Raw genomic sequence first — 22700 nt, forward strand, 5'->3', positions numbered from 1 at the left:
CTAGCAGTAAATGTACTGTTTCACCATAGATGCTGTGCTTCAGATTTTCAGATCTGATTCAGTGAACCCATGTGCCAGCCCGGAGTGGCATCTTCCACAGACTGTGATGAGGGGCAGAAGGCTCGGGTTCGAAGGCCAGTGTGCGTGAGATCAAACGGGTGTGACACAGGTGTGTTCTTTATTTGTTTAGCAGGCTTAAACCTTCATAGCCTGCCTTTCACGGGAGATGTCAGGAACGTCAACATGGCTCTGTTTGTTCGGTCACGTGTGGCTGCGCCCTCCACAGTTTACTCTGGACTGGAAGGGCCGGACAAGCCTGTCCCCCCTCTTTCACCCTGAGGCCCAGATGAGGGAGAGGAAGGTGAGGAAGGGCACAGCACAGAGAGACTGACACAGCAAAGGCTAGTGAACAAACAAACAATAAGAGTGAAAAGGGAAGGGGAAGGGGGGGCTTGACTCTTATTACCTAACTCTCTACTACACCACTATTAGTCATCAATTGTGCAGTGCCATAATCACACAGTTGTACAATCACGCAGTTGTACAATCACGCAGTGCTACAATCACACAGTGCTACAATCTCCCAGTTCTACAATCACACAGTTGTACAATCATGCAGTGCTACAATCACACAGTGCTACAATCTCCCAGTTCTACAATCAAACAGTTTTACAATCACGCAGTGCTACAGTCACACAGTGCTACAATCACACAGTTCCAAAAACATCCAGGACTCAGAACTAAGAACCTGAAATCAAGGAAGAACAGTGGAATGGTGGAATCCAGCAGCATGTCTTAGTCCTGACCAACCCTACACAATCATGAGAGTCCCAGACAGCTGAGCCCTCTCTCAGTTTTATTTCATTCCTGGCCAGACGCTCTTATTAAGGGCTTTTTACACAGTCTGTGTTTTGACATTATCACAATTTCTACAGTAGGATATTTGTGGAACCAGTTCAGGTAGAGCACTTTGGTTTATTTTTAACCTTAAAAAGCCACCCTTTTTAAATGATAGCTGACACTGGGAATGACTGACGTGCCGTATCACTGTGTGTATTTCGAACACAAGAAAGTGCTACGTTCAGCTCTTTATGTGTGAGTGCATGTGTGCGTTTAAGACTATGGCTTTGATTCTGCCTGATTTCATTTTATTAAAGTCTGCTGTGCCTTTAATTTGAAGCAATCGCTGACTTCAGTGCCCCTCTAAGCAGAGCTTTGCATAACTGAACACAGTGACATATGCAGGTGATTAGGAAATCTTGCTCCTGATTGGACGATAGCCTTCATATAGAGAGTACAACAACACCAAGGGCAAATGGGTATTTCAAATGATTTCTTTAATTAACAATAGGTTTACACAGAAAGTTAGGCATTTCTTAAAAAAAAAAACAGGTATTCCTGAATGACACTCAAAGATAAATAAGTGTACATGTATATAAAAGAAGCCTAAAGCTGAAAGGATTTAAGAATTCAGTGTTGTGAATGAAACACCACATTTTCTACTTCCAGGTCACAGGTGAAGAGGAGGCCAGCTGGGAGATCGAAGATGAGTAAGAATAGCAGGTCACTGAAATTGTGTGACTGTGTGACAGATATTATAGTGTTCCCTTTTGTCTAAAGTTACAGTGGCACTCTCCCCTAATGAAGAATTACAGTAATGAGGTAAAAATGAGGATTCTGTACAAACAGCAGTGACGTATTATCTAAGCAGCTTAACCCTGTGTAATACCATTTTTTGTCTAATTACAGACATCAACATTCACCTTACGTAGAAGGAGCACTGCAGACTACTTAAATAGGACAGTAAGTGACAGAAGCATTTGTGAGGTTGGGGTAGCCATGGCATCATGTTAGAAAATCAAGCTTTAAAACTGCCAGCGTTTGACCCATGTTGGAGAAAACCTTGCGCGTAATTCACCTCTTTCGTATATTCCTGTTGTTTTTTGAAATACTAGGGCTAGGTCTTGGCAGATCCGGAAGTCAAACCGGTTTGAGTGGCCAGCGTGAACAAAAGAGGAGTCAAACCAGTTAAATCCATCAGTGTGTACAGCCAAACCGGTTTGAGCAGCAAAAAAACAAAATAAAATAAAGTCAGTGCAGAAATGAGATTTGACAGAGACTCGATGAGGTGGCTGCTTGAAGTGATTCGGCTCTACGCTGTGACGCCTAATACTGCCAGCTGCCCCACACGGAGGCCACCAGGGCAGCGCTGACAGCAGCGGTCAGGGACAGCTGGACAGACCCGGCTCCGCTCACCACAGGGTTGCACTTGTCCGAGGCACAGCAGGTGCGGGTCACGGTGTAGGTGGCGCCCAGGATGGTACCGTTGGTGGTGGCGTTGCACAGGCCGGACTCCAGGCACCCTTGAGTGTTGAAACCCAGGAACCCGGAGATGGAGGGGAACTCTGTAGAGGGGCGAGAGGGGAAAGAGTGAGTAATGTTGCACCTGGACCAATTCTCACTGACACTCTTTCACTGGATCCATACTTTCATTTTTTTTCATTTCAATTTCACTCTGGGAAAGGAACAAGCTTTATAGTGCACTTGATATTAACGTCCTGTCATTCTAAATTTCAATATTAACATTAACATAATACTTAATGTTCCTCAATGTTCAATTTTAATCCTAAATTCGGATCAAGGACTGATATTGTACCCCTGACTATTGGGGTATTTTGGAGAGAGGCAGGTCTGTACTCGAGAGGTTTTTTAGCTTTGCTTTAGACCAAACCCAACAATTCGACTCATTGTGGAGTCACACCCTGTTTTATTGTCTTGAACCGGTGAACCAAACAGGTGATTGGGCATTATGAACCGCCCGAAGGAATGTGCCTGAAGTATGTTTGTTGCTCCCCGGCAGGGGGTTAGGTGTGGAACGGGCTGGTGGCTGTATCTGCGTACTCACCTGCTTTTCCAGTGTAGCAGTTGGGCTGGGAAGCACTGCAGTCTACTGAGTTCGGGATCAGACATTTACCCAGAATTCCCACACTGCACTGATTACATGTCAAGGCTGAGAGAGAGAGAGAGAGAGATAGATAGATCATCAACAATGATGCTCTTTCAAACAGTCAGATAAATCATCATATCTGTACAGCTCAAATCAGCGGCAAAAAAAGATAACAACCAAGAACTATGTGCTGCTCCAATCAGTTATATAAAGGTGTTAGGGGTGAGATACAAATAGTGAGATACAACTCGGTTTTTCTTTAACATTTGGACAACATTGGGGTCCCGGCAGACAGGACAGTGTTTGCTGTAGTACTATAACCTTACTGCCCATTTTCCCCTCATTCAGCTGGCCCACACCACCCAGGGGCCACTATACTCCCACACATACAGTGACAGCCACAGGCAGACAAACTCATGTGAAAAGCAGTATGAGGCAAGCATGTGCCTCATAACCTTAACTGTTAGGCCCTGTTTTTGCTGTCATATGCTTTTATTTTAGCAAATTTTCAGTCTGATGCCTATTTACTGTAATTCTCCCTCAATGTGCTAAATCTGCCTCTGTGTGTATATCTATGTTGATATCTGTCAATGTGCCTATGTTCCGGTCATTCTTCTGATAACGTACCACGTTAGACTAGGAAAAGGATAAGGCTGCCAAGGAATTATTCACTACTACTAATGATGATGATGATGATGATAATAACAACAACGACAACAACAATAATAATAATAATAATAATAATCATCAACATCATCATCATCATCATCATCATCATCATCATCATCATCAAATACATATGAAACAACCCCAACACAATGATATTTTGTAGACTACTTGAGCTAAAGATGAAAATGTTGACCAATTTCAGCCAGTAACAATCCTCACCATAAATAAATGTAAAACAGGGATTATTTCCTCACCATTGCGATTCTTTTAACTTTTTATGTTGTACTTCAATATTTCTGTAAGGTCATATTGTTGGAAAAATATTTTGTAAGCAAATCGTTCATAAATGGAGTTTGCTGCGATAGAGTCCGTGTTTAAGAGAGCGTGAGACAAAATCAAATCTTTCCTGAATTTTCTCAGCCGTCTCGGACACAACATCTAATTATCACAGTACGGTGAAAAAAAGATGTGAGAAAAAATAAATTAAATGAACAAACTTTAAGAAAATCACTCTTACCATCTCCGCTGAGGAGAAAGAACGCGGCCACTGCAAAGATCCCGCACAAGATTTTGTTCATCTTGGTGCCTCAGAAAAACGATCTCTCAAATGCAACGATGCGCTGAAATTTCAGAACGGACTAAGGATGAGATAGCGAAGCTGCTAATTATATGCTCCAGGTAAGGAGGGCGGGGGGTGGGGGTGCGAGGGGGTGGTACCTGTCTCATCTTCTGTGAAAGAATGGAGGAGATGCGCTGGGAAGAATGAGAGAATGTAAAGAATGAGGCGCCCTGGGAGGGGAGCGGGTTGACAGACCGTGCGCGTCATCTCTGAAAGAGAGTAGTTACTAAAAAATTCAGTATATGTGTTTGGCAGTCCCTTCCAAAGTGGACCCACATGCACTCGCTCAATCAGAACAGAACTGATAAAACTGATTTGTTTGTGCTGATATGGATATGGAATTTCTTGATAGCGATCTTCCATAAGTGGTTTGTGAAGGGTACGTGCAGATGTGTTCATATTACTTAAAAAGTCAAAGTAATTTCTCAATGTATTCGTCGTGCCTTTCTGCCTCTCCTAGTGTGGTAATACAGTTTACACGCTAGGGAATGTGTAACAATTCGTTGCACAACTAACTAATTACTATATATATTTATTATAATCAAAATCAAAATTTATTTTTATAAAAATTATAATCAGCTGGGACTGCTGCAGTAATTCTTCGGCAGTAGATGTTAAAAATAGAAATACAGTTTATTCACATAACAATGTAGAATTTACAATATTCTATTTTATTCTATTCTATAAGAAATATTTATTTATTCTTTTTATTCTTTTTACCGGTGACAAACGCAGAGTTCAGCTGGAACTGAAACCTGCCGCCGCAGTTGTTTGCCATGAACAGGATTAAGGGGCATCAAATGAGACGACTCAAAATAAATCAAAACAAAGATCCCTGTAAAAGAGTTATAGTTTTCATTTCCTTGTCTATAAATGAACAAATTAAGAACAATTAAAGCTGCTATTTCACATTCATAGAAGGTTTTCCCCTGAAATCTTCCAAGCATCCCCAGAGACGTGTGAGTATCATGATTTAGGGACACAACTGTGGCCATAGTTTTACTACAGTATTTTAAGTACCAGATACCGATAACTTTACTACAGTTTATTTGTATCAGATACCCATAATTCAGTGGATCATCTGTGTTAAAAATGTTCTTGGTAGTGTCATAAAGTGGAATAACCCCTCATCAGTAAACACACAATCACATATAGCCATTTGCTGATTACTGTGTAGAAACAACATTATAAGCATATGTGCTTCCATTTACATTTATTCATTTGGCAGATGTTTTTATCCAATGTGCCTTACAGGTGAGGCAGAGTACAACACAAGCAAAACGCCATATAAGGAGCCATGGAAAATAAACCTCTGATTTCACAAGAAGCAACAGTGCCGTTGATCAGCCGTCAAAGACATCTTGTTGGTGGACTTCAAGCTGCTGACGTTTGGTTGCAGCTCTTTAGCAAATCACGAATGTTAATTCCAGCCATGTTTCCGGATTGTTAACATTGTGTTGTAGGGTAATACCAGTTTAGAAAACAGACTGCTCAAACTCTGCTTTGAGTGTCAGCTTCATTTGGCCCTTTTACTGATGTCAAATTATACGATAAGGTTTCCTCTGCAAAGCAAGGAGGACAGTAAGCTGACCATGTGTGAAATCAAAAACAGTTCATATATATCCTCCACCACGCACACATAGGCCAAAAATGTTTTCCATACTTCCAGTACACTATAAAACAGACACTGTATTTATATACACATTTATATACATATGCATATAATACATTATATACTAAATTATATGTCTTTTACAGACCCAAGAAAAAAAAATGTGTCACATTACTGGACTAAATTACCCCCAAAAATTTCCACCAGCTTTTCCATTGAAAGGCTCCCAGACGAGGCCAACCCGAATACCCTGTTCGGGGAAGGTCCCGGAATGGCAAGAATGAGGTGTACAGAGGAAACTAGTAAATTAAGACACATTCATAACACCAATTACCACACAAGGCACATTCAATTTACACTTCATTCAGGTCCTTACAAACACAACTCTCCCAAAGGTTTGAGTTCCAGGCTCCAGCCAAATTCCGCCCAGTAGCCCAATGTTCTGTACAGGATCTGAAGGCAGCTCCATGGATGCTCATTGGAGAAGCCAACGTTTACCTTTTTACCCCCTCGACAGCAGGGATCCAGAAGAAACGTAATCCCAAAGCACTTTTTATGTCAACTTTGAGATGCACGTAAGCAAGTTTGTTTCGGCCCATCACCAGTTTTTTTTTTTTGTGCTGGAATCATAAATGGTGTGGGGGAACCTCAACGCAACAGGGAAAGAAAGGTACTGCAAAATATTGTAGTTATGAGTTTTCCCAAAAACACACAAAGACCAAGGGAGTAAAATTCTGGAGTGCTAAAATGGTGGCAAAAGCCTCTCAAAGATTAGTTATGGATAAGTTTACTGGAAAATGGTAAAGGAAACTCATTAACTATGGATTTTTGGGGTGTGATGGCAAGAGAAGAGCTGCCGCCCAGATGAAACACGGAGTGGAGTGAGTGGGTTTAAGACTTGCTATGGTGAACGCATAGCTCTGCTACTGATCAGCTTTAGACCCCCCCCCCCCCCTCCTTTATTTGCACAGAAACCCATCTTCTATCCATTCGGTTGCCTGGGGGACAAATACTCAGTTTTTCCAAAAACAAATATTCCCTCTAGATCAGTCAAGAGGAGAGAGAACCTGAAAGTCCTGTTGGGACAGAAGGTTCTGGAATGGGGAGGAGTCATGAGGATGCCTACATCACAGCCAGGAACACACCAAGGCAGGTATTTGGGACATCTGTCTTTATTGAATCACGTACATGGCCAATTTCATACAGCAAAACATATACATTACAAATTTTCCAGAAAGGTTAAAAAAAAATATGAATTGCAAAACATTGTACAAAATCAGTCCTACCATTGTTAAACTGGCAGAAAACATCAATTTCAGTACAAGTTATTCCTTAGGCATTACATCTAAATCCTGAAGTGCTCCTTTACATCAAAAAAAAATCCATAAAATCCTATTTTGGTCAAAAATGTAAAATTTTAAGAAAGCCCTTTTACACCTTTGATTTTCATTCGTCAGAGATAAATACAAGCATTCAGCCCAAACAAATTGCAGTGCAGTGGAGAGGGGGGCATTTGGGGGGGGTGGGGGCAGTCACAGGGCGGGGGGGCTGGGGACGCTGCTTAGTGTGTGACTCAAACCCATTAAATCATACTGAAAGATGTGGGTCTGCAAGCCATTAATGATACATACAATCAGGGGACACTTAGTGTCTTATATCTCATGCCGTTTCACACTAGACCTAACAGGAGAGCATGCCGACTTGGCCACATAGGGTTAATCCATCCTTCTAAGGATAGACCCCACATGCCATCCTTACAGCAGTGCAAGACCAGAGGTTCTCCATGAGGTGAACGGGCCAAAGCAAAGAGCGATTCCATTTATTTGCCTAAAAAAATAAAATCGATCACACAAGACTGGTAGGTGACAAATGACTCGGCAGCCAGCTCGTGTCCCCAGGGCTCGGAGCCCCTGCGGCGAGCCAGGCGGCAGGCCAAACCACGACAGGAACGTTCACCTTGGAGAACCGCGGTTTGCCGCTTGCCGTGACATCTCGGCTGCGCAGAAGCGCGGTGAGGTCTGAGTGAGAGCGCGCGCGCACCACAGAGCTGGGGGGGGGGGGGGGGGGATGAGCCAGCCCTCCAGCCGAATTAAAGCAAGGCGGCATGAGACCTGGGGGGGGGGGGGTGGATTTGGTTCGAAAAGCACAAAAACACACACACTGCAAAGGGGAAGAAACAGGGGCGGAGGAGAGAAAAGGAGGAACAAGAAAGGAGCGAAGGGGGCTGTATCACGACAGACAAAGAGTGTGAACAGGGACCTATGGCAGTGGATGAAAGGGCAGGGGGGTGGGGGTTGGGGTAGGGGGCCGGGGGCGGTGGGTGGGTGGGGGGGGGGGGGGGGGGGGGGGCTTCAGACCAGCACCCCAGTCACTACCAGCAGGCCGGTGGCGCTCGCCAGCGTGAGGGACAGCGGGGTCACCACAGGGAGGCCGGGGGAGCCGTTGCAAAGGTCTGTGGCGCAGCAGGTCTTGTTCATGGTGTATACCGTTTTGTTGTTGAAGAACTCGACGTTGGTCACCTTGTCACACTCGGCAGTATTCAGACACCCCTTCATCTTGATGTCCACAAAATCCGCTAGAGGAAGACGAGAAAACGATTAGGTTCGGCAAATTCTTTTCCGCCGTGCAGTAATTCTGTCCTTCAACTGCATGGGCAGTCCCAAACCATGTCTGAGAATTGATTATGAAAAAAAGAGATGGACGTTTTGAACCAGTATGAACTGACAAAGCAAAGGGAGAGCATTTAACCCTATGCTTCAATACAAACTGCCAATAAGCTGTAGAACCCACAGAGAGGGGAACATGAGAGATTGGACACAGATGAAGGGAAGGAGGTTCCAGTCTTACCAGCTTTCCCAACGCCACTGAAGCACTGCTGTCCTGCAGCACATGTTGTTTTGGTGGTAAAGCACAGGTTCCAAAAGCCAATGTCACACTTGTAGCACTCCAGGGCTTGGCCTGTAATGTGAGAGAGAGAGAGAGAGAGAGAGAGAGAGAGAGAGAGAGAGAGAGAGAGAGAGAGTTCACACCACACAGACCCACATCCACAGATACTGCACAAAGTTCTCGCCATTTTCGAAAAGGGCAGCAAGTCACCCAGCTCTCCCTTTGGCCTCTGGGTGGGGGTGAGTCCTGTGGTATGTTTTGTTTGGTCAAAGATTGCAATCCAGAGTGACTGTCTATAGCCTAGGGTTCCATTCTTTTTTACTTCTTTTAAAACAAGGAAGTTGCCAGAACTCAATGGTTGCACACATTTTAAAAGGTCACAGTGATTATGGGTTTTCCGTCTGAATACTTTAAGCGAACTCGGATTTGGGGCCCAGGTAGGCTAGGCGGTGATGAGCAGTGCCGTTTGACCGGACCGTTGCCGGCACTGTGCACCTGAGGGGGGAGGAGGGACGTGCTGGGAAAGTCCAAACACCGGGGGGTGGGGGGGAGGGGGCGGGGTGAGGAGCAGCGGAAGGGGCCCCGAGACCCACCCCTCCTCCCCAGGCCTGGAGCAAACACGGGCAGACGCTCCACGAAACCCCGAGCCTGTCTGACGAGTCTGGCGAGATTCGCGGTGATGCACTGCGCCCCAGGCGGTTAAATGGAGGGGAACATTGAAAGCATGCACGTCTTCCTCGCACCGAGGGCTTCATTCACGCTGCCCAATTATATAAAACCTGACCGACACAATGAGGCGTGGAGCACAGTCAAACTCCAGCTATAAAGTTTCTGTAACAGTGAGGACTTATCAGGGACCACCCTGTCGTCCGCCCTCTGATACACATGTTCAGTTTGATTTCTTCCACAATTGAAACACGGGGCAGCTAGAACCAGACAAGAGTGTAACACGGTGTGAAGAGCGCGTAACTCTGCCTGCTCTGTAGCTCCGCTGTGCAGAGGGGTTTGGACACACCTTTACTTTGCAGATTAGAGCGCAAGGAACAAGGGATTCCAGGCCCCGCTCTTATCAGCCGCCATCTGAGCCAGACGTGAGCAGGAACAAAGAGCAGAAAGCTGGGGAGCAGCTAGCAGACCCCGCCGTGGGAGGCTGGGTTTCGGCCACGGCCCGTACCGAGCGCACAGCGCTCAGAGCCGACCTCAGAGCACAGGGGCTCACTGCCGCGGCCCCGCCACTTAACATAGGCATTCTGAATTACTGACTGACAGGCTACATATAATGGAGGTCATACTCACTTAAATTTAAGTTTCAACACTTCAGAATTTATTATCCTTCTGATTTACAGTAGCAGTTGAAACAGTTGGCATTTAATATTGAGCCAATTCAAGATCCTGCTGAACAGTTGACAACTTCTGGGGGCGTGTGTGGGGGGGGGGGGGGGGGGCGCATTTGTCTTGAATATCCAATAAGACCTGCCTGGCATGCCTTCTCTGAAGGCCTTCTGCCTTTCACATCCATTTCACTGCTGTACTAGACTCAACCAGTAAAATCCAACAGTGCCTTTGCCTCTTCCAGTTTTGAATACACAGTAAGAATCACTTGTACAGTCTTGTGCACCAGTATGTGGTGGGGGGGGGATTCAACTATATAAAGCAGGATAGTAGGGATGGGGGAGACCCTGAATGTATTAATCTGCATAGCATCATAACAGGAGAGAATAGTAAAGACATCTGTAAACAAGGCACTCTTGGTGAGAACAGATCGCTACATAACTGACGCCACACCAATGTTCTAGTTCACACCCCCCCAAAAAAAAAAAAAAAAAAAAAAAAAAAAGAACAAAGTCTTGCATTCCATTCCGGTTACAACTGACAAACTATACGCTACGCTCATCACTGTCACACCACGCACACATCCGAGGGGAGAGGGAACCTCCCCAAACACACATCACCTTGCCTCAGAGGTCACCGAATGACTAGTCCTCTGGTATCAGGGTCAGACAACCGGGGACAACAGTAGAGAATAAACTCAGTTTTTAAATGCCAACATCTCCATTAAAGCTGGGCTTGCTTCCAACCCTGGCTGGTTTTGTGAGGCATGCCATTTCTACACCTTCTCTCTTTGTTTGCCTCTGTGGGGAGCAGATTAACTCTGTGGCCATCCTGTTTGACTCATACCAGCAGATCCAGTCCAGCCAGTACATCTAAGCACACACCTCATCATGCAATGGAATTGCACAAGTACATAAGTACTGACTGTACACAAGCAGTAGCAACACATTTGGAGATGGTGACATCACTGTCACAAGACCCTGTTGACAACCAACGCCTGTCATTACTGGCAGGGCAAGGACTTTTTTTGCTCCATGACATCACTTAACCTCCAGTGACGTCCTACAGGGTTTCTCTATTCAAGCTTACTGGTCAGAAGTTTAGGATAGTCCTGTAGTGAATCCTCCACACCAGAGTCACTATAAAGACACTCGGAGATAGTGGACTTGTCCATGACACATGGCTACTCTAACCTAGTTTAAACAATTAAATGATGCAGAAGAATTCTGTCCAAGCTGTGGGTGACAGTGTGAATGTGGGGCTTCACAGACCACCACTGACTAATGCAATACCACTTAAAAAACCCCAGCACAGGGTAAGACGCTTGTCTTGTAGGTGGAGACAGTGAGCAGGAGACTATAGCTGCAGAACAAACTGCTTCATTCTGCCAGGGATAAGCGGGTAGGTTGACCAAGGCAAAACTACGATTAGATTTTCACAAGACTGAAATTCTTGCAGTATTCCGAGTCAGCTGCAGTGTATATTTAATGTTCTCATTTATAGGCTATGCCAGCTGCCAAATATTTCAAGTGATGGAATTGAGGAACTAAAGATTCCAGATATACAAGACACGCCTATCTTTCAATTCCATATTTGGAGACACTGCTTTACATTTCCTTTCCAAAACCATAATATGGCATCCAATATATCACAAATTACATCCTGCAGGCCAAGAGAGCCTTGAAAATATATAACATACATGCCACACACGTATAAAAATACATAGGGATGTCAGGAATTTCTCATGAAACCAGTACACCTGGGGACTGAATGAAAGGATGGCTAGTTCCACTTTATGGCAGTCTTCTCTGGGAATGTGTGCTCACTGAGACTCGCACTGCTTTAAGACTGATGTGATGTGGGGCTGAATGCAAGGCAGCACATTTGAGCGGTTTTCATTGCTGCGACACAGCGCTAAAGCCAATCTGTGACGCAATAACGAGCAAGCAGCATAACGAGCATAAGGCGAACTGTGTTCCAGTGGGTGACCAACTCCTGTGGAGGTGCCATGTACCTGTGGGAAGGACTTGCTGAACGCTGACCTGGAATCAGCACGCTACAGACGAGCATTGAGTGCGCGAAAAGGGACCAACACTGCCAGGAATGTCTGCGTGTGAAGTGTGGTGTGGTGCTCAACCACATCATTCACGATGACTTCGCCCCCTACTGTTCTAACACAGCCATTACGTTGATTCAATTTTACAGCATCTACCTCTGCTGTTTTAGTAAAGACAAGTATTTTAAAGTACTTGTGCACCATTTTCTTGATTTATTGACCTCCATCACAGCATGTCCACAGTATATGCCCACATCTGGTCTCTAACATAACTGTGAGGCACTTTGTATGAAAGTTGCAATACAAACAATTTTAACTAAATGTATAATGAATGGATATTTTTACTGTTGGTTTACTATATGATTTATTTTTGCTGTTACCTTTGGTAAATTCAGTTGATCACAGTGTAAAATGTTTTGAGGCACAGTAAACAAGACATCTAGACTAGAGCACACTTCAATAAATGCAATATTTGGACTAACTGGGCAATAACACCTGAACACTAGAGGGCACCATTCACCGCAGCAGCTGCCTTTCCTGTTCACAGAGCTGAGCCCATAGGCATGCAAACTGAGCACTGAAAGAACCCGTAACTGGAAAAAAAACTACCGACTCGTTTTAGAAAAAATTTCCACATTCTAACTCAAGACTTCCATTAAACACTCTGAAATTGAAATGAGGAAAATATAGGCTACATTTTCCAAAATATAGAAATTACCATGGTATCGAAACCAAGAAATTTCCGAATTTTTGTGATTCACTGCAGATTAAATTCCAGTTTGACAATGTGACTCAGTCCTCAGACTGAAGGCATTTTATTGAATATGGACTCCGGGCTCCAGCTGTAATACCACATAGCACAGTGTTTAAAAGTGAACACTGGAAAGACAGACAAGCAGCTATGGAAATACTGCTGTATAAATACATCACCTAATCCTTGAAAGGGGAAAATTTCTGTAGTTAGGCAATGCACTTGCACTGCCTATGTAAGACACACTGGCAGGAAATTAATATGGCAATGTTAAATGTAGTGTTTTCTTCAAAAACTCCCTACTTACTAAAGTGATTCTTTCTATGCACTTTCCAGAATTGGGCCCAATTTACACATGAATATAGACCACACAACTGCCAATCCCCATCCTCCCACCAAATGACCAGTCAAACTGAAGTGCCACAGCAAACCCAGAACATTCACGCTGCGAGCTTCGGAGAGGATACAGGTATGTGTGAGCTCCTGAGCTTGCTACATCAGCTTGATTGCATACAGAGTAAATGGGGATCCATCACCAGCACCCACTTGTGTAAACATGGAACTACATAAATGTAGGTCTGGGTTCAATACACCTTTCAAGCACTACCTTTACCTCATTAAAAATAATTCCACTAATATTTACAACTGCCAACCTCACCCATTTGAATAAAAGCAACATTTGTATTTGACAGAGGTGAAGTTGAGGGCAAATGTTGATACAGTGTATGTGTACCAACCCTTTGCCTGGCCTATGATCTTTTAAAGATGAGTGACACACGACAGATAACAGGCAGCTAAAAAAAGTGTCAGTTGGTTGGATATCACATGGATGCTACAGGACAATGACCGTACAGGAATACAATTACACAATGCATTGTCACGTGATCAGTGACAGCAGGTGGGATAAGGCAAATAGCAGCTGTTGGGTGTGGAGAGATGATGTTTTCAAAGGTCTATAAAAGTGGAAAGACATGCTGCAGACAGGGCAATACTCCAGTCCAACCAGACAAAGCGTGTCACTACTGGAAAGCCAGACACACATTTAACATTTTAAAGCCACACTTGCACTACTAGGAGCAGGCAAACTAATCTGTCATGTCAACTAATGGGCAGATAGGTTAAAATAATGATCAAATTGTGACAAGCCCTTTGAACAAAGGCAATGAACATCCAGACTACAAAAGGCTGGCATTTTAATGCTTAGTTCACAAACGGGAAATGTTCAAATGTTCACTAACTTCCCCTTTTAACCATGAGACCTAAACCACATTACACTTCGTGTAGAGGGATCTACATTCACCCAAGGTCAGGAAAGCGTGAAATTCTCTCATCACTACGTGGAAACTAAAATGAAATGGAATCTTCACGTGCCACCAGTTAGCTCTGTAATTCTTATTGGAGTAATCAAATTAGCGCTCCTGTTCGCACACTCATATTCCACAATGTGGTCTTTTGCGGCGCATTACACATTTGTCTGGCAGACTTCACCTGGGGTGACCAACGCTGCTTACTCATCCAGTTACACAGCTGGATGTTCACGAAAGCAATTAGGGTTTGCGGTGGCTCACAACCTGCAACTGTCTAGTTACAAACTCATTCTCCAAGCACCTTTAGTAGCGACGTGAACTCTGAATGCAGGCAGCGTTGGCGGGGAGCGCCAAACATGCTATTCAAATGTCTATACCTACACGAGCAGGTCGCAACATGAGTAAGATCAAGTCGGAATGTCATGAGAGGCACCACCTACAGCCCGCAGACAAACCATAAACATTTATCAGACGCAGGGGGAGAACCTCAGCCCGATCACTGAGGAATAAATCACCAGGAATAAATCGCACTCAGGTGCTTTCTGAACACACTTTGCAGTTCATAATCACGTAGCTGGCCGGACAGGCTAAAAAAACTACCACTGCATAACTACGATTCCTCAGCGCAATTATCCATTCAACGTACAACTCACAAAACAAAAAAATAAACAAACAAAAAAATCAATACACTCGAAATGGCTGAATTTAGCCTTGATTCCGTTCAATCAGACGTTACCACCAAGGAGGCGGCCAAAGGTATCCGCTTTACGGAAAGATAGTGAGGGGCGTGTGACGGAGGATTAATGTCAGTTTTTTCTCAGGCAACAAAAGGCAAAGAAAAACGGGTCGCATGAACCGCTCGACAAAAACCAGTTTCACAAGATGCCTGTAACCCGCTAGCGCTGACTGTTAAAGCAGTTAACTGTTAGGAGGGTGAGATTTGGGGTTTAACCAGTAATAAATTATTCATTGCCTTTAGTTTGGACTGGACCGTGACAATGATTGCTTGTGTTGATGTCTGTATTCACAATATCTGGCTGACAGTGAGTCAACAAATCATGAGAAAGTTTGGCTAATCACAAGGTCACAGGCAGGCGAGCGGCGCCGACGCCTTCATTACAAAAGATTATTGTGCCATTTAACACAGACGAAGGATACAATTCACAGCCAAACCCCTATTCCCGGAGAAATTTAACCTTAAACTAGATTTAGATAAACTAACACCAACGCTTAAAGACCACGCCAGAGGCCAGCATTTAACAGCAGAAAATTTATCTTGCGACGTTTGGGATTACTTTAATGATTAATTATTAATATAACAACTGGATTCTTTCTAGCATGTTGCGTATAGACTTCAATTCTTCAAAAAATACATTCTTACCAATAGCGAAGAGCATGCCAGCTGCGAAGACGGAAAGAAGCACTCTGTTCATTTTGGCAGGAGTGAGGAGTCGGTTCCGTGACACTTGAGGAAAACCGTTCAACCGCCGTGCGCGAGCAACCGGACCGCTACGCTTCGATCGGACAAACAAGGCAGGCGGGGGGCGACCCGCTATTTATAACCCCACCCGTCCGGGACGTCACCCGCAGCCAATGGCGCACCGGAGCGTCCGGACAAACCCGCCACACCCTTTTCACCTCGCCCACCTCGGGCAAGTACGGGGGAGAGGTGAACGTACTTTACTTCGAAAGACGGATATATACGTTTTAGGATAGCTAACATTACCGAACGCATTAAATTTAAAAGGATACGCGATTATGTTATATGAAGAAATAAAGGCATTTTTACGACCTAGCAAAGTTTCCAACTCAAAGCCTACCCGCTGTTAGTGAGTAAAAAGCCGTTTGCTAATGTGGACTGTTTTCAGGTGTTCTCGATTAATATAAACCAATCTAATCCAACCTAAAAACAACCACATTGTGTTCAGGAAACAACAGCCCATCCAATATTTGTTAATATTTGCCTAATGATTTATTTGTATATGTATCATTTCCAAAACAAGGTTGTAGGGTACACAGGCATATCCGTATACAGTTACAGGTATTTGGATGAAACTAACTTCATATTTTAAAAATCAGATTCCATAAACAATAACAAATTTAGACTGTATAAAGACAGTTATTCATTTGTTCAAGCCTTTTAAAAAAAACATGAGTCTTCATGTTAGCTATCAGACAACCTAGCCCAAAATAGTAAAATTTTTACTTAGCTGAGACTTCAATAGAGTTAAAACTCTGTTAGGATAGTTTGGTCTAGTGTATTACCTTCCTCTCACAGGATAGTACGCTAATGGGTTGATTTCAGGCAAATGCTGCAGATCTGAAGGCTAAGTTGGTGTTATTTCACATTGAATTGAAACCGTAGTCAGCTGAATCGGTGTTGAATCAATATTTGTCAGACCCAGAAAACGCCCCTGTCAAACAGTGACTCAAACCTTCAGGTTTCTCAGCCTGCATGTGCTTGCATAGTTTTTTCCAATTTTGAATGCAATATGGTGAAAGTCAAGAAAACGTGGCCACCTCAAACGCAAAGTGAAAACCCTGCTCATTTGTCCTCACACCACTATGACGTCTGTCTCTGTGATTTGGCTATGATGAGTACATTTAGGGGCCCAAAAGTCCTTGCAGTTCTGCCGTACCCTGCCATGCCCTCAGATGGTGTTAGGCTGTGTCCCTCCAAATCTACCTCTTCTGGATGTGGGACACAGTCTCTTCCCAACGACCCCTCTAAGGACAGCCTGGAATAGAGCCTCGTCTGAAAAGAAGGGGGGGGGGGGGGTCCCAATGTTGCAACATTTGTCGCTTTTTAGCGCATTTAAAGTGACATTAAAGTAACATTTTGAGCATCCAAAGTGACATTTACTCTCATATAAGGTGCTTGGTATCCATTTTTATTATTAAGGAACAAACAAGCAATTTACGTTTACCGTACCATAACATATCCAAGCAATAGTTACATCTCCGTCTACATAACGGCCAGTTCTGTGACCACTGGCAACTTTTCTCTGCTAAAAGCAACTTTTGGAGGAAAATCTGGCAACCTTTGGATCCGAGGAGACTCCAGACAATGTCTGACCACGTTGTCTTGTTTCCATCAGAACCCTAAACACCAACATTCCTCCAGCTAAAACCTCAACATTCCATTTTATTATGACCAGATTTTCATTTTTATGTGCTTCACATTGACAGGTCTGTCTTTCAGAACACAGGACAGATACACACAGGAGGTGGATGTCTAGGCAAAGTAAACAGAATACCCGGTTTTCATAATAATTTAACTGCCTCTAGAAAAAACAGTTGTTTTAGAGAGAGCGGAGAACCTGCTAGAATGCTAAGACCCTTGCCATATCTAGAGATACTCCATGTTTCCATAGACACGTGAGGCAAGGCCATGTTTGCTTTGCCTCTCAGACTTTGATATTAGCATTGTACCAAGCAGTATTCAAATTCAAGGCCACGTTTTCTTCAGGGACATGGTGCACCACGAGCACACAACCAGCTCTGCTGGAGAGCAGAACAATAGAGACTTCCAGGAAGAAAGGCTACTCTCCTTCCCTCTCCATTCTTCCAGCCCCCACCTTCACCTTGGCCTTCGCGCTTCCTGGGATCACAGGAAGCCCAAATTACCCTGCAAAGTGAGCGGAGCTCCTCAGTGCACCCGAATGTTCCTGAAGAACGAGAAAGCTTTTATTTTATTGAATGGTGATTATTTTCTTCCTGTTTTCACCACACGTGGTAATGCGGCTACTAGCTTTCCATCAGAGTCGTGTATAACACTAGATAACATTAAAAGGGGACTGCCAATATTACACAAATATTTAGTCACATCTCTCGTACAGGAATGATCTTTTTGGAGAAATGTCAGTCCTTAACTGGATTTGGGATTAGCTCAGGCTCATCAAATGTGACATAATCCTCTGCCGTGGAGCAGAAATGTTTGAATTGGATATTAAGAAGAGTACGAAATTAATATGGGATTATAATTATGATGATTGTTCCCCATGGGGGGGGGGTTACAACCAATATTTAGCATTTTCTATTTGAAGTTATCTTAAATGAGTATATCAGAATAAAACAGAGAATGGCTTTCATCTAAATTTTCAGGAATTGATATATATCAACCTTCTATGTGTTTGCATGTCTATCTTTTTGCATCTCTGCGTGTTGGTTTCACTGTATCTTTGCATATCTATACGTGTCTGTGGATGCAAAATGCGTTGTGTGGCTATCTGGGTGTGAGTCTCAGTTCAGAGGAAAACTGTTACGAAATGCCTTAGTCAGAGTCATTACTCTAAATCCCAAAATAAGGGGTTTGTGCTCGGCAAGCAGAATACTCCCTTTGTTTGAGACACATATATTCAGCTTGATTTCACAACGTTAGCTATGGAGCGATACCGAAAGGGGAAAGAGGAGGATAGAAGCAGAAACGGGGGAGAGAGAGAGAGAGGAAAGGAGACGGAGAGAGGGAGCGAAACAGAGACACATCGAAATGGGAAGGAGAACACCCCAATTTAACATCCTCTCAGGCCACCCATCCTGCCTGTGGAGGAAGAGAGGGCAGAAAGCCTAGCAGTTAAATATCCATCCGCCTCCCACGGCCCTTGGAACAGTGAGCGCACCACCAACATTTCTATATTCCTTATTTTATGTTATTTATTTATTTATTTTATTTATTGTTCTGATAAAGCATTATTCTTTCTATTTATCTCTGGGGCTTTTTACTGATGATTATTGTTATGTTTGTATATAAAATATTTAGACCACTGTATTATACGTTCCCAATTTATAACCCTGCTTGGGAATGCTGTGTATTGTAAAGTCCTGCAAGTGAAGCACAGTTTCAAATCTTGAGGTAAAACAGAAAGGAGCGAGAATGTGTGTGTGTGTGTGTGTGTCGGTGGGGGGGTGATGGGGGGGGGGGGGGTGGTGCTCCTGTTTTTAGCAAGGGCATCAAGATAGAGCTGTACTTCATTAAGTAAACTTTATTAAAATAACTATCATTATTAATAATCATTATTTAGTCTCTTCAGTTGTATTTTGTACTTGTAAATTTGTTATTTGAACAATGCAGGTATTTTTCAGTCTGTTTTTTTGTGCGTTGTTTGTTGAAACGTGATTGTGCTTTGGTGACGCACACATTCCTTTGTGGACAGAGCCACTTGAATTGAACAGAACTGAAGTGAGGTGAATGCAAAGGGTGGGGACGGCTGTGACCTGGGCCGGGTGGAGAGCCTGCCTTTCAGAGTGACAAGGAGCTCTGATATTGAAAAGACAGGACTCTGGGAGAGGCACAAGAGAAAGACAGGAGTATCCCGAAACGAGGGAAAGAGCCATGTGGTTCAGGGCGGGGCCCACACATTTTCCACACCCCTATGTCAGTGCTACACAAACACACGCACACAGCACAAACACTCAAAAAACACAAACACACACACACAGCACAAACACTCAAAAAACACAAACACACACACTGGCGAGCGGGCAGAACACAAATGCGCACATTCAAAAAATAAGCAAATGTGAAATGCTCACCCTAAGCAGGGTCTACTAAGCACGCGAGCCATGCTGCGGTGGTGTGGTAAACATTTCCAGTGAGTCACGGACACACTCCTCTTTCCCCTCTCACACTCGGCTCTGGAAAAACTGACAGGGAAGGGCCAGTGCCCTTCCACACAGAGAGCACTCCCTTCACAGAAGCAGGTTCCCATGAGTCAGTGCAAGGGTTTACTGAGTGTCAGTGCCGTGTTTTTACTTCGTTCTGCCTTGTGGCTCGCTCCCGCTTTTGAGGGACAGTTTTCTGGAAGCGTGTTATGGTGAAGAATGCTCGGAGGTTCCTCGCCCTAAAAGAGGAAATGTTTGCTGCTGTGGCGGTTGCTGTGCGACTGTATTTACTATTTCGTATTCGCGCAGTTGTGGAATTTTGTTTACCGAAATTGCACAGTGCTTATGTTGGGGGATCTTATGTAGGGTCTCTGTGCTTATTGAAACAAGTTGTGCAGCGCATGTGTGCATTTATGTGCCTGTTGCCTGAGTGAGTCAATCACATGAGAGACAGAGAGATGTGTGTGTGTGTGTGTGGAAAAGAGAGGGCTACGTGGAATTTTGTGTGTGAGTCTGTTTGTTTGAGATACAGCAGTGTGAGATTGCATGTGGATGTGTGTGTGGTTTTGTGTGAGAGAGAGGAGATAGAGATTGTGTGTGAGGAAGGAGCGAGAGTTTGTGTATGTGTGTGTCAGTGTATGATCATGTGATATTGTGATAAGAGGGAGAGATTGTGTGAGCCTGTGAGAGAAGAGGGACAGATTGTGTGACTCTGAGTGTGTGTGAGTGTGTGTGAGAGAGAGGAGGGACAGATTAAGTGAGTGTGAGTGTGTGTGAGTGTGAGTGTGTGAGAGAGAGAAGGGACAGATTAAGTGAGTGTGAGTGTGTGTGAGTGTGAGTGTGTGAGAGAGAGAAGGGACAGTTTGTGTGAGTGTGTGTGTGTGTGTGTGTGAGAGAGAGAGAAGACAGACAGATTGTGTGAGTGTGAGTGTGTGTGTGTGTGAGTGTGAGTGTGAGTGTGAGTGTGAGTGTGTGTGAGTGTGACTGTGTGTGAGAGAGAGATGACAGACAGATTGTGTGTGTGTGTGAGAGAGAAGAGGGACAGATTGTGTGTGTTTGTATGTTAGTGTGTGTGAGAATGTGTGAACGTGAGAATGTGTGTGAGAGTGTGTGAGAGTGTGTGAGTGTGTGTGTGAGAGTGTGTGAGTGTGTGTGTGAGTGTGTGAGAGTGTGTGAGTGTGTGTGAGAGTGTGAGAGTGTGTGAGTGTGTGTGTGAGTGTGTGTGAGAGTGTGTGAGTGTGTGTGTGTGAGAGTGTGTGAGTGTGTGTGAGAGTGTGTGAGTGTGTGTGTGAGAGTGTGCGAGTGTGTGTGAGAGTGTGTGTGTGTGTGTGTGAGAGTGTGTGAGTGTGTGTGAGAGTGTGTGTGTGAGAGTGTGTGAGTGTGTGTGTGAGAGTGTGTGAGTGTGTGTGTGAGAGTGTGTGAGAGTGTGTGAGTGTGTGTGAGTGTGTGTGTGAGAGTGTGTGAGTGTGTGTGCGCTCTTGTGCTGCTCACAGTCATGTGAAATGCCTCCGCTGCCCACCTCTGTGTCGTTTCCTCTCTCCCTTACTCTGTTCTTTTTCTCCGCACTCCTCCTGCTCTCTCTCCTTTCCACACCACCCCTTTTCAGACCGGGTCGTTTCTTTCAGCCTGACATGAGAGTTTCTGAGCTGTGATAACAGAAGTGCACCAGCACACACCAAACCGCTATGTACAGATCGCTGGGGCTGTTGGGTGAAAACCGGCGTCTGCTTCCCATCTCAGTGAGGAGGGAGACCACGGCTCTGTTTGCTTCCTGCTCTTTCACCCGTTTGAGTTTCAGGCTGAATCTTTAAGACTCAAAACCGTGGAAATTCGCTTTCTTAGGCTCAGTTCATGTAGACAGGAGGACCTTACACCTTGGAATACCTCAGCTAATTTTTCTTACGATGAACACAGAGTGTTCCTTCTCTGTCAATTTTAAAGTTGCAAACAGCTCATAAAGTGTGGACGGTACCAGCTGTGTGGACAATACCTCTTGTGTTCAGACGTCAAACTCTTAACAGTGACAAATCGTGGCGGTTCGTGACAATTTGACAAAAACACACAGGCTCACACTTGTCCCTCTGGAGCCCGAAGCACTGCGGGGGCACGCCTCTCTCACTGAGCGTACTTGTCCCAACACGACCTCCGACTGGGGGCTGAGGGAGCGGGGGCAGTTCAGCAATGTTTTTTTTTCCTGCAGTCTACTCCGTAATGAGCCACAACATTGTTTGTTATGATGTATGAGGTGGGAGCTGGGCAATATGTGTGGCAAAAACACGCATTGGTGTGTATCATCATGCCAACAGATTTCTGAATTCTGAATCAGTAAGTAATGGAAAAATTGGGATTTCCCAAGGTCAAAAAGTCAGTCAAATGACAGTCTGTGGACAGCGCTCAAAGACATTGGTCATCAGAACGCAGTTTCATACCTCAGCAAAAACAAACCAGTCTTGTCGTCTTTGTCCAGGAAGCTGCTGTCCGCCCTTTCCACTGTTTTTGATATCTTAGACAGGAAAAAAAAAAAATTTCCATTGTGTTATTTTCTCATGTCTCCCATGGTGTCCATTTGAATCGCTAACTGTGTTCAGCCTTTCGGCAGCAGAGTCGGAGGGGAACTGCCTCATGGTGTGGCTGGCCACGGCTGCAGGGTTCAGCCGGGCGTCAACGACTCTTCATCTCGGATAAACGGCTGGTGCACGCAGACCCCTCTGGACGGGGCCTGTTGGGGGACAGAAGGTAAGAGACACAGAAGGAAAACGCCACCTTGTCTTGTTTTTGTTTTTGTAATAAGGCGTGGTTATTGCATTCTTGTGATGCTGTGTTACTGTTCCTTTTTCTGTGCAGCAGTTGTACGCACTTTGTCAACAGGAATGGATGTTTGCCACTCCAGTAAAGGTCACCTACCTGCTTGTTTAATTAC

General features: G+C 44.4%; 2 protein-coding genes across 2 annotated transcripts; both read right to left on the bottom strand.

Annotated features, from left to right (window-relative positions):
- Positions 1–1439: 1439 nt before the first annotated feature.
- On the bottom strand, positions 1440–4248 carry lye (lymphocyte antigen-6, epidermis). Its single transcript, XM_036515763.1, has 3 exons — positions 4134–4248; positions 2906–3010; positions 1440–2405 (listed from the first exon to the last, which is right to left on the bottom strand). The coding sequence occupies exons 1-3, from the start codon at positions 4192–4194 to the stop codon at positions 2167–2169; spliced, it is 405 nt and encodes a 134-aa protein (XP_036371656.1). The 5' UTR covers positions 4195–4248; the 3' UTR covers positions 1440–2166.
- Positions 4249–8185: 3937 nt separating this feature from the next.
- spaca4l (sperm acrosome associated 4 like) lies at positions 8186–16013 on the bottom strand. Its single transcript, XM_036516316.1, has 3 exons — positions 15561–16013; positions 8695–8805; positions 8186–8422 (listed from the first exon to the last, which is right to left on the bottom strand). Exons 1-3 carry the CDS (start codon positions 15610–15612, stop codon positions 8199–8201), a joined length of 387 nt encoding a protein of 128 aa, XP_036372209.1. The 5' UTR covers positions 15613–16013; the 3' UTR covers positions 8186–8198.
- Between the last annotated feature and the right edge of the window lie 6687 nt (positions 16014–22700).

Source organism: Megalops cyprinoides, chromosome 21 (assembly GCF_013368585.1).
Source record: "Megalops cyprinoides isolate fMegCyp1 chromosome 21, fMegCyp1.pri, whole genome shotgun sequence".
Lineage (NCBI taxonomy): Eukaryota > Metazoa > Chordata > Actinopteri > Elopiformes > Megalopidae > Megalops > Megalops cyprinoides.